Here is a 12612-nt window from a genome sequence, read left to right as displayed (position 1 = left end):
GGGAAATGGCATCAGGCACGCCCCCTGCCATGCCTATCCAGCACCCTCCTACTTCAGTACAACGCTGCGAGCAGAACCAAATATTTTAAAAGTGCAAAAGAAAAAGAAATGAAGAAAACAGAAAGCAGGAGCTGCTTTCTAAATTCTGAAATATTTCAAAAGCCATTTTGCTCTCTGGATGGCTAAAAGCTATTTGTAGTTCACCACCAACTAAAACACAAAATCTAGACCCTAAGATCTTACTTTTTGGCTGAATCTGTATATCTTCCTGCTCGCGTCTTCTGGGTCCGGTGCTTCTCCATCACGAATGGCACTCATAAGTGCAACCAGTTCTTTAGGGACAGACACCTAATTGAGAAGGAAAAGATATAAATAAAGATATAAATGAAAAGTTCTATGTAAAATAACCTTTCCCCCCACTTTTTGACTATCGATACAATAGACTATGAACCCAATACATTCCTCTGTATCACTTTTATAAATAGAATTGGCAATATGTAAAACTGGCTTCTTTAAAAATGATGGTGACATATCTACCTATCCATTCATCCATCCATATTAAGAGCATTTGGTAGAAACTAGGTTAAAATCCCAGCTCTGCACTTACTAACTTCATGCACTTGGGCACATAACTTCCCTGAGCCTCAGTTTCCCCCATCAAATGAGGGTAATACTTCATAGGATTGTTGCAAGGAATAAATAATATAAATGAAGAGCTCAGCACCATGCCTGGCAATGGTAGCCACCAGCCCTGCTCCCCTCCACGCCCTCAGAAGAGATTCAAAAGGATGCTATACTCACTTTAGATCAGAGAATACAATTCTGAAAAATGTAATATTTAAAACATAAACTTGGAGTTACAAATTCTACTTTTTCAGGGTCATGAGTGTGAGAAACTTTTAAACTTATTGCTGAGAAATGTGAAATAATTTTCTCTGGAAGTTTGTATGGAAAAGGTCCTTACAGGGCAAACTGTATGGTCACTTAAGTGTGTACCCTATCTCCATGATTCTCCAAGTCTTACTTCTAATGAATGCCAGAATAAAGGACCATCACCTGAGTATTAATGATCTAACAAACATCCATTCCAACAATGCTAGGCTTTCATGTTCTTCCTGCATGGCCCAGTCCTCAAAGTTATTACTGAGGCAGGCACAGAATCAGGACCTCCAGAATTAGTGCTGCAACAACCATAGATCCTAGAGCTAAAAACTATTCAGGAAATACCTTGGTTCTGCTTCCTCCCTTCATTTAGGCAGTGATAGGTTATACAGATGAGACAACTGAGGTTGTGAGGTCATAAGACTTGCCCAAGGTCATGCAGTTATTAAGTGGTGGAGAAGAGTCCAGGGATTCTTTTTAAAAAAAAAATTTTTTTAACATCTTTATTGGCGTATAATTGCTTTACAACGGTGTGTTAGTTTCTGCTCTATAGCAAAGTGAATCAGCTACACGTATACATATATCCCCATATCCCCTCCCTCTTGCGTCTCCCTCCCACCCTCCCTATCCCACCCCTCTGGGTGGTCACAAAGCACCAGAGTCCAGGGATTCTTGGCCTCCAAGTAAAGTTTTCTGCAGCACTATGCTAGGGGTGGTTTGGTTGTGGAACGATACGGGAATCAAGAAGGCCCCATAAATACAGGTTGGTCCTCAATTCTATTTGCCTGGTCTAAGTACGTCTAGCCTCTGGGATAGTATTTATTTATTAATTATAGTCTACCTTTTCCTAAAAGGATTAGCAGTACCTACAACAAGAATAAGTTGGAAATGTATACAGATAAGTCTGCAATATATGCCCATTAGGATACCTAGATAGATATTTACATGGCTGTAAAGTACATTTACAGAAACTTTAATCCTACAAATGTCAATTTTTTTAAGTTAAAAAGAGTTGCTCCCAAATTCTTGTTTTTAGGTCCAGAATTCTGAATTCCTTTTAAAATCAGAATGATTTATTTTATTTCATTTCATTTTTTGGTTGCACCATATAGCATGTGGGATCTCAGTTCCCCGACCAGGGATCAAACCTGCACGCCCGGCTGTGGAGTCCTAACCATTGGACCGCCAGGGAAGTCCCTGACACCCCTTTTTTTTATGCTTATGTTTGAAACTGCCTTTAAAACAGAGATTCAAAATGGGATCCATAGCCTTCTTCTAACATATTTCAGGTAGAATTTAATTAAGTAAAGTATTTCTAGCTATAAAAATTCAACTCTGGGCTTCCCTGGTGGCGCAGTGGTTGAGAGTCCGCCTGCTGATGCAGGGGACACGGGTTCGTGCCCCGGTCCGGGAAGATCCCACATGCCGCGGAGCCGCTGGGCCCGTGAGCCATGGCCGCTGAGCCTGCACATCCGGAGCCTGTGCCCCGCAATGGGAGAGGCCACAACAGTGAGAGGCCCGCGTACCGCAAAAAAAAAAAAAAAAAAAAAAAAAAAAAAATTCAACTCTTATCTCTGCTTATCATTTATACCACATTTACTTATATGGATCATTTTGGAAAGATATCCCGTGTTCATGGATTGGAAGAATTAATATTGTTAAAATGTCCATACTACCCAAAGAAATCCACAGATTTAATGTAATCCCTATTAAAATAATTGTATGGATCATTTAATTCAGTGAATAATTTCAGTGATGTTTACCTCTGAACTGTAGGTTAATTTCACAGAAGGAGTGTCCTGGCAGGGAAGAACTGCTCTACAATGGATTGCCTGGGAGAGGGAGGAAAAAAAAGACACAGCTATTTCCCTGTCTCATAAATCAAGTCATTAAGAAATCATTACAATTGCAGCATTGTTCTTAGACACATTCTTTTTAAAGATCAAAATGTCTCACATTTCTTCAGCTCTTTTAAAGTAGCGAAAGTAGATCTGTGGATTAAAAAGATCTGGTTTTCCCTTTTAATGTAACGGTCAACCTTCACATTTCAGCTGACGCATGAAGCAATGCTAGGCAGTGATTCCTGAGTAATAGCAGTGCCCAGTGAGAAGCTGTTCGGAACCCTGACAAAAAAGGGCTCTCTGGTGAAGTAAATTTGAGAACCATGGCATATTGCATGCCTGGGAGAGTCACTAGGAACATTAGCCTCCTGAAGGCTCTGAAAAGACCGATAATAAAGAAACCTGTTCGAATTCTCATACTTATTTCAACACAAAACCCATTTTCCTCTGGTTAATTATTAACGTCTAATGGGGTGCCAGTGTTCTAAGGAACACTGCTTGGGAAATGTGGTTAGTCTTGACATTTTGATCTTGCAGCAAACTTTGAAAGTAAACACTAGGAAGACAAGGAAGGAGAAAGAAAAGTCTCTTTCAATACCATCTAGACATATTCATTCACATAATATGTAGAGTGTTTCTTTGCTTCCGTATCAATCTGTCATAAAGATCAGTTCCATTAAGAAGAATGACCACAGTACCTATGATTTTATACCCTGGCCTGTTTACAGATAAGTCTGCATCTATTGCTGGTGAGCAAAGGAATCCCAGCCTCACTGAGATGGTCTACTGAGCTTAAAGGAACACTGATACTAACATCTGTCTCTGAAGTTGTTATAAATCCCAGACCTACTTCACGCCTCTGCAAACTTCCTTCTATCCTCAAACTCCAGCCCTTTTCACTTCCAATCTAATAGATTCTCCATAGATAGGAAATCCCAAATGACCTCTAGATGGATTAAGCAGAACTAGAAGAACCACCTGGTTCTCTCTCCCAAAATAAGTTTCCAAGACCATATGCCTTTAGGGTTCCTTAAAGGTCCCTGGTTATGTGGCTCAGCAATGCCAGGGGTGGAGTTTATATGTATGTCACTGGATAAGACCAAACCCAGAAAAATATGCATAGAGAACGGCCGTAAGCAAACTCATCACACAAAATCATGTCTACCTGCTTCCTATCAACTATAGTAATTTCTTAATTGAAATCTCTTTCCTCTATTTCAAAAACTGTGTCCAACAAGAAATGGAATAGTATGTTCAAAATTCACATTCTTCTGACTCACAAATCTTGCATTTCTTGCCAACGGACATTCCATACGAATTACAGATGAAAATCAGATAAGAGACAGAGAGTACATAATTGGTACATTCTTGCCTAGAACATGATATCTCTTCCAGATTAGTGAACTATGAGTTTCTTAGAAAAAAAAAAATTTTCAATTGGCAATAGAAAGTAAACACGTCTATACAGGTGTCAACATTGCTTCCTTTTTGATAGACTTGTTTTCAAATGTGAGCCTACCATAGTATCTATCACAGAGGAATATTAAAAGGACTAAATACATGAAGTACCTTACACAGTGCTTGCAATGTTTAATGAAGCGAGTTCCTTTAATTGTAAACTATTTGATTACTAAAAGAATTAGTCTTTTTTTTAGAAGAAAGTTTGATACTTATTATCCTTGTGACAGATTGTCTCTAATTATGTGGTTCTTTATTCTTAGTTGTTAAACAGAAAACAGATGTAGTCTAAATCATATCATTTTAAAGGTACATTCAATATATTTACATAATATGTACACTTGTAAATGTATAAGAAGAATCTGGAAAGGCTACACGCCAACTCAATGGTTACCTCTGGGCAATGGTGTCTGGAGAGGAATGGGAAATCTGATCTTTCCCTTTCCCCTTCTTCATTGTTAGCAATTTTCATAACCGGTACCTAGTTTGTTTAACAGTGTTTTCCTTTCATTTTATGACCATTTATTGAGTTCTCACTCTATGCCAAGTTCTATGCTAGGTGCTGAGGATGTGAATATAAATATGACCTAGATGGTCCAATCTAGGCAGACATGTTTTCAAATTTGAAGGAAGTTTCTTTTTAAAAGTAATATATGAATGTGTCAATAATGACAGGTATAAATGAAAATATATGTAGTTTTAATAATATAAGATAAAATAAAGTACTATCTTAGGTAAGACCCATATATCCATAAGACCACTGTCTACTTTGCTTCATTCAACTGCATGAGCTGGGGATAATAAATCATTCCAAGTCCTTTTTACCTGGCACTGACTAAAGAGATAGGGGTGTTCCTTCCCAGAAGTTTGTGCAGGAGTGAGCCACTGAAGAGCAGAAGATTTTGGAGAGGTCTCAAAAGAAATTTCTATAACAATTTCTTGATTTCTGTATGAAAGGAACAAATACATTAGTAGAGTACAATTCAATCTAACTAAAATTTGAATTCATAATACATAAATAACACAAATAATATAAATAATATTTTACGAGGTCTCACCACTGATTGAGAGTAAGTTTTAGGAATGTTTGCCTCACATGTTCCTACCTGAATGCCAGCCTGTGGGTTCTTTTCTCTACATGGTAACTGCTTATGAAGATGTAACAGGAACTAATATTAGTTGAATACCCCAACTTTTTTTCTGTGATATCATGTAATCTTTTATAGTGGTGGGAAGGTAGAAGAAATAATTTTGGAACTTCAACTGCCACCGTGGTGGGTGCCAGAGCATAACACAGGGCAGTGCTAGTCTGCAAACTGTTACTGGACAAGTTAAGTCAAGAACAAAGAACTCGGTTCTTTGTGGCTGTCTGGAGGGGTGGGATAGGGAGGGTGGGAGGGAGGGAGACAAAGAGGGAAGAGATATGGGAACATATATATATATGTATAACTGACTCACTCTGTTATAAAGCAGAAACTAACACACCATTGTAAAGCAATTATACCCCAATAAAGATGTTAAAAAATAATAATAATAAAATAAAATAAAATAAAATAGATAACAAGAAAAAAAAAAAAAGAACTTGAGAATAAATTCTTATGTCTGTTGAACCTATAATAAGATGTATGTGTTTGTATGTAATCTCTTCTTCCTAGGAATTCATTTTTATTGCATTTCACAAAAGTATCAGCCTGTGGCGGACTGGAACTAACAAAAACTGGTCCTTCACCCCAGATAGACTGGGCAGCACTGTTAACGAGGAAACAGCAAGAGCCCTGGAGACCAGTGGCTGTGCCTGTGCTTGAATCTACCACTAACTGGTGCTGTGAATTTGGACAAATTATTTGACCTCCCTATGTGGTAGTTGCTTCATCTGTACAATATGGTTAATGATAGATCTCACAAATCATGTGTGAGAGTTTCCTTTCTTTTTCTTAAATGGGAAGAGAATGCATGAAAACACTGACTGCTGAAAGATGGGGTAGATTGACCTTGTTCTAGGCCAATGGTTTTCCACCCTTTTTTCCCTCCCCAGTATATCTAGGAGTGGGATATACTCCCAATATGACAGTTCTGGCTACCACTTTCTTAAATAAGTTACCTTCTCTCTCTGAGGTTCCCTTTCCCCGTCTATAAAATGCAGATCATACCACAAAGGGTTACTACAAGGATCAGATGAAAGAATACATCTCCAGCACTTTTTAAGTACATAGAAATGGTTCTATGTTTGCCACTGTTGTTATTCCATTAATAAAAGTGGCTGGCCTCTGGGAGAAGGTGAAAAAATGTGCAGCTTGTAAGCTTGTAAAGCTTCCCAGGTGACCCTGAAATGCCTCCTTAAGTGGCATGCTCCCACCATCACTCTAGGTATTACTAAAATGATGAGTAAAGAAGTTAACAGTTATCAGAAGTCCTATTCTGGAGTATCTTACACAATGAATTTCTTTAATAGCTTAAGAGCATATAATTTTCACTATAAGCTTCAATCGGAACAGCAGATTGGTAGGAGTAGTGTATCAGTTACTACATACACACAAACTAAAAATAGGAAATGAAAAAAAATCTAAATTAAATAAAAATATGTATCCCCCTTATTTAGCTATAAAACAGAAAGATGAGAACATTCGTACTTGCACAGGGCAATAGGAAGAGAGATTTCCATCGGTGATCCTTTGTAACTTTGTCTTTCTCCAAGAGCATATTTGACTTCTTGTCCATTGATGACCACTTTTTCTATTGTAAGGTCCTTTGTATCCAGAATCTAGAATTAAATTAATATTTTTATATGATAAGAATATAGTTTTAGGCACCAGAGAAAACTAATATAGCATATAGGCTAACTACAATGACTACAGAATAGAACTAGTTGCTTAGGGAGAGTAAGATAGTGAAAGACAGGAATTAAAGGAGTTGAAAGTTAGCATAGGTCCCAATTCATGGGACTTTAAACTTCCCTAAATTTTTGGGAGGTTCTAAGATTTGCATATATATTGTTAGGTAATTCTGGGACAGTCACACAAATTTCCAGCTTTAAGTAAAAGTCAAATCTAAATTAAAATGCCTTTGCTTCTGTCTCCTAAAACTTAACTTCTCTAGTAGGAAAAAATCCATCTATAACTTGTTTCTTTCATCATGACTCCTCAATATATCTTACCATATATTTCTACCTAGAATTCATATAGTCCTACTACTCTGTACTACCTTCATATATCCCCGAATTTAAACAAACCTTGGCACCTGTTAGGCAAATAAGTAGACTGTACCTCACTGCTGTTGTGTATCTAGAAAAAGCCCAACCTGGTATGGCAACTCTAACCAAATGACCCTATAGAGGAGTGGGAGAGCATATCTACTTGCTATGGCCGATTAAAGACAACTGCTCTGGGCAGGAAGGGAGGGTCAGCAAGTGTCTGAGGATTTTCCATCCCAATAATCCTCTATCTGAGCCCTAGAAACCATACCCTTTCATTATCTCTCAACTACTTTTCTAGAATCTTCAGTCTTCCTACACCACAAGACTGTTTCCAATCAACCTGAACCAGCCTTCCATGTTATTTTTGAAGCGTCACTCAATCCTTCTGTCCGCTCTAATTATTCTATTTTCTCCTCCCTTTCTTAATCTTCAAGGGCAATCTACGGCTGCTGTTTCCAATTCCTCATCAATCGCTCCTCCCTTCCCCCTCTTCAATCTGGCTTCTAGCTCCTCTGCCACAGAAAGGGAAGTCCTCCTGAACAACAGGCCTTTTCTGTTCAGTAACCTTGACCTCTACCGCTCATAGCCCTAATGGACCGCAGCATCTGTTTGAAGCCCTCTGCTTGGCTGCTTTGACTTTACACATCAATGGTTCTCCTTGTCTAATGCTGTTTTCCTCCCCCTCCTTTCTAACTCCTAAATATGGATACGTCCCTATGCGCTAGCCTTGGCCTTCTGGTTTTCTTACCGTATTCTTCATTCCCTAGTTCTCACTCATGCCCACATCTTCACCTAGAACCTCTGTGCAGATGACTACCCGTCTATTTCATAGCTTCATCCCCTGCCCAGGACTTCAGCAGATATCTCTAACTGCCTGCTTGACATTTCCATGGGAAATGTCATCTCATATTCAATAGGCTTCTAGAAATTCTAAAAACAAAGCCACCACTGTGTCCCCTAAGTTTGCTCTCTCTGCTGATTTCTCTATTTCGTTGATGGAACTCCTCAACTTACCTGAGGTTTGAAACATTCAACTAATCCACAACTGATCCCACTTCCCAATGTCGCATAGCCAGTTAACAAGTTTCCTACACTGTCCTCATACTTTTTCTTTTCTTCTACCACCACCCTAGGTCAGGCCCCAGGCTATTAGAACTGCTCACTAACCTTCCTACCTCTGGCATCTTTCCCTTGAAATCTGGCCTGGAATAGCATGAGGAGCTAGACTGCCAAGAAACAGCCACTTTCCAGTCACCTTTCTTTTGTATCAGTTACCTGTGGTGAAAAGCTCAGGAAATTTTAACAATTTTATTCTTATCTCTCTAGAGTCAACAATTTTTGGTTGGGAAGAAATTTCCATCCTGCTTGTATTATTCTTTCCCTTTCTTTTTTTTTAAGAGCAGCCAAATTTGTTATGAGTTATCATCTGTTTTCCTCCCAATGGGCAATTATTTCTTTTGGGGTACTCTCTTTCTTTGGGGTCCCTCAACTGTTGCCCTTACTCTAAATTAGACTGATATATCTTCCTGCATTTGCATATTCAGAAATATTAGATTTTATAGCTTAAGAATAAGTTACTCCTTTGTTATATTTTGGCACCTATTTCTGAATATCTGATTTGTTGTAAAAACTTGATTGGAGTATCTTATGTATATAAACTACTTATGTTTATACTACTCATAACCATAAGGGTGAATTATTTGGGTCATTTCCCAGTGGAACACATTCTACTTTCTGTATTTCCTAAACTTTTTAAATCTGTTCTGAATCAGAAGACTACTATACCTATTTTTTGTGAAACCATTTTCATATCCTCTGTGTTTGTTATAGCACTTGGCCCGACCCTCTCCAGTAGCACTTACTGTACCACATTATAATGATTTATTTCTCCATTAGACTGAGGGTTCTTAAAAAGAAAAAGTTACTTAGGCTTGCATTCCCAGGGTTTAACACAGTGCCGGAGAAACAGCACGTGCCAAGTAATGCATGAAGCAAGTCCTGGACCGAGAGAAAATAGAAAATGCAATGTTTAAGCTGTATATCTCAAGTCCTGACCTCAGCTATCACTCCCAAATTACTTAAGAAATTTCCCTTCAAATTTCACTGATAAATGTTATTAAGCAATTGATCAATAACAGTAACAAGAAAGAAAAACAAAGGAAACTGGATAGTTGACAAGTTGGAATTAGTAATTTAAAAATCTTCTCTTGAGATTTGGGGAATGCAAAAACAGGCAGGTTTTTAGACTGGGACACTGAAGGGACATTCTTTTCAAAATTTAAGCGCCCTGACTCTTGCTTACTCATAGAACAGAGGTAAAGGTTTTACTTTTATAAATAAGTGAGAGTGCAAGGTCATATTAAGCAGTGATAAACTATCAAAATTCACTTTCTTGTAATAAACAGCAAGATTGCATTGAAACAGGACTTCAGTTCAGCTGATCCTGCCCGGGCAAAGCTGTCTGCAATAAACGATAGCCTGGCACTTGAAGCAGACCAAAGTACAGCCTATAGGGAAATAGTTATCATCTTGCTTATAACGCGTTAATTATTTATTTTCCTTATAGTACTTGTGGTGACTGCAAATCAGTACATAGAGGAGTCGACCTATTTTTCAAATCATAATTAGTCTAGCAAATTGCTAAATCACAAAGTGAGAAAGTTACATGCTATATTAGTTCATATTAATGAACTCAAAATACAGGCCTATTACTCAAGCAGGAATAAATCATGAAAACCACCAACTCTTATCTAAACTTATTACGCCCAATTAACTGACCCTATTCATTTCCCTCCATCAAGTCTACAACATACCTTATCTGATTGCTTATTGCTGGGCTTTGGTAGCTATCGCCGTACTACTCTATGCAAAATACACTGTGACTGGCCTTTTCTTGTTCCTCTTATTTCTAAAATACTTATCTATGAAATTCTTCAGGTGATAGGTACAATCCAAATACTATCAGACAATTTGAGTAAGAACACTGAAAGCAGGTTATGTTGTACAGATAAAATGATTTAATAACATTCCACAAATCTAAACAAGTTTTTCGTCATTCAAGTGGCTAGAGAGCTCGTAGAAGTCATTTTCTAAGAAGCGCAATATTATTTGCTTCTGGGAACCAACTATTAACAAATTGTATTGAGACATCCTTAGGAAGCTTGAAGAGCTTAAATTATTAGAAGAGAAGAGTGATAAGAATCAAAGGTAGGAAGGACCATGAACCCGGAGAGAGGTGCATCTGGAGTTAGAAAGTAGAGACTGCAAGTATCAAAGCAGGGCTGGGAATTCTCTAGGGCGGTTGAGAACTGGCAGGGAGACGGTGATCGGTCGTATCCGGCAGACCTGCGGGTAGAAATAAAGGGGCCTGGGAGGGAAAGGTGGGACTGAGAATCGGCAGGATATAGGGCCCGAGACTTAGCCGAGACTGTGGACTGAGGAAGGTGCACTGGGGACTGGAAGAATTCTGGGGCCTGAGGAGGGAGTTCTGGGCTGCAGGCCGAGGATACGGGGAGACCACAGGGGGCATTAGCGCTGGGAACTAGGATTAGCGGGGGAAGAGGGATTCGTGCTAAAATGAAACTTGAGCGCTGGGTGAGAAGCGGGGCGTGGAATGGGCCCTGGGATGTGTCCAGGGACTGGGAAGGAGGCTTTGGAGGAAGGGGTGGAGGAGAAGGCAGGTATACGTAGTGGGTGAGGAAGGACTGCAGAGACTCAAGTTGGGTTGGGAGGGATCGATATGGGGTGCGTGGGGGCTGAAGAAGGGGACGCTGAGAAATGAGTGTGGGCTGAAGAGGAGGTGCAGAACACGGGTTGCGGGCTGCGGAGGAGCACCGAGGGATGCGCAAAGCAGGCGGGGGTGTGGGACCGGGAAGGGGCCGAAGCGGGGTGAGAGACGAGAGGCAGGTGGCCGGGGAGAGGCGGGCACTGGGAGCCTGTCCCACCGTACCAGGCTGCGCAGATTGTCCTCCTGGGACTGGACGGTGAGTGCGGCGGTCCCGGTCAGTACCCGGCGAGTAAAATCGACGCTGCAGCGCAGGTGCAGGTGCTTGGTCCGGCAGACGGACGCCGGGGAGGCCAAGGAGCACGTATCCACTACCTCGGGCATGGCTGTGCGGAGTCCCGCTGCACGCGATCAGCACCCCAACACTCAGCTGCCAGACTGACTACTCGACTGAGAGCGAGAGAAGGCGGGAGGGAGGTGAAGCAGAGGAGGAGGAGTTCGCGGCGCCCGCCGGGAAAGGAAGTTCCTTAAAGTCGGAGGAGAGTGCGGTACGGCATGGATGGAACTACAAGTCCCGTGGTGCAGCGCGACAAGGCGTGCGCTTTGCTCTCTGGGAGTGTGTGTGTTGAGGGGTGCAGAGGTGGGTTGATCTTGCTCCCGAAGGGAGAGGAAGAGGAGGGGGAGGAAAAGGAAGGGAGTAGAAGTCAGAGGAAGGGTAAGCCGATGGAATTAAGTGCGGCGGGGAGATCAAACTGAACGCTTCCATTTTAGTTCCATTCAACTTCTATGGAAATTGCAATAGCAGCAGTAGCAGTAGCAGAATATCAGGCCTACTGGCAGTTGCAAATGGCCAGGAAGGGGCGGGGTAAAAAGGGATAAGAGGCCTCCCGGAAAGCCAGCCTTCGTGCAGTTCCTCGTTAGTATAGTGGTGAGTATCCCCGCCTGTCACGCGGGAGACCGGGGTTCGATTCCCCGACGGGGAGGCACAGAGGTGTTTTTTTTCCCCCCCTCGCTAATAAAACGAAAATGTTCATACAAACATTTCAAAAGCAATTGTGAAAGAAAGAGTCAACGTCAAGATTTAGATTTTAAAGCTGTTTTGTTACTGCTTCCATGTTGGCAACCCAGTACAAGTGAGCTCAGTTCTGTCATTCAACAAGTATTTATTTAGTGCTCATTATGTACATTTCCAGGCCCTGGAGATCTAAAATGGAAATAAGCCACATTCCCGCCTTAGAAACTTAGAAGGATTACCTCAGTATACTGTAATGAGAGAATTCTATGATATGAGTGTGCAGTGGCCGCAAGGGGAGTGCAGAGCTGGGACATCCTGGAAGTGAGGAAGGGCTGAAGGACGACTTGCCTAAAAAATGGGACCTCAGAGTTGAAACTGGCAAAATTGGAAAAGCACGCGTGTCAAAGGACCTTAAACCGCTGGACCTTTAATCTTGAATGCATGAATGGGAGACTCATTGAAGAATTTTAAGCAGGGGAGTGACATGGTCAGATTCATG

At 40.7% G+C, this 12612-nt stretch overlaps 1 protein-coding gene and 1 non-coding gene across 3 annotated transcripts in view; one reads left to right on the top strand and one right to left on the bottom strand.

Annotated features, from left to right (window-relative positions):
* LTA4H (leukotriene A4 hydrolase) overlaps positions 1-11627 on the bottom strand; it is a 28560-nt gene extending 16933 nt beyond the window's left edge. Inside the window, exons 1-5 of one of the 2 annotated variants that reach the window (XM_007453344.1) lie at positions 11324-11627; positions 6812-6942; positions 5007-5127; positions 2646-2714; positions 244-348 (exon numbers count right to left, since the gene is read on the bottom strand). In XM_007453344.1, coding sequence (XP_007453406.1) covers positions 244-348; positions 2646-2714; positions 5007-5127; positions 6812-6942; positions 11324-11482 — 585 coding nt within the window. In that variant the 5' untranslated portion in view covers positions 11483-11627. Of the gene's footprint in view, positions 1-243; positions 349-2645; positions 2715-5006; positions 5128-6811; positions 6943-8549; positions 8559-11323 lie in introns of those variants that run through there. The other variant, XM_007453345.1, reaches the window with a different exon arrangement.
* A 382-nt stretch (positions 11628-12009) lies between these two features.
* TRNAD-GUC (transfer RNA aspartic acid (anticodon GUC)) lies at positions 12010-12081 on the top strand. Its single transcript has one exon. It is a non-coding gene; the product is annotated as a tRNA-Asp (tRNA).
* Positions 12082-12612: the final 531 nt, after the last annotated feature.

Source organism: Lipotes vexillifer, unplaced genomic scaffold (assembly GCF_000442215.2).
Source record: "Lipotes vexillifer unplaced genomic scaffold, Lipotes_vexillifer_v1.1 scaffold1775, whole genome shotgun sequence".
Lineage (NCBI taxonomy): Eukaryota > Metazoa > Chordata > Mammalia > Artiodactyla > Lipotidae > Lipotes > Lipotes vexillifer.
This window is presented reverse-complemented; position numbering and strand designations above follow the sequence as displayed.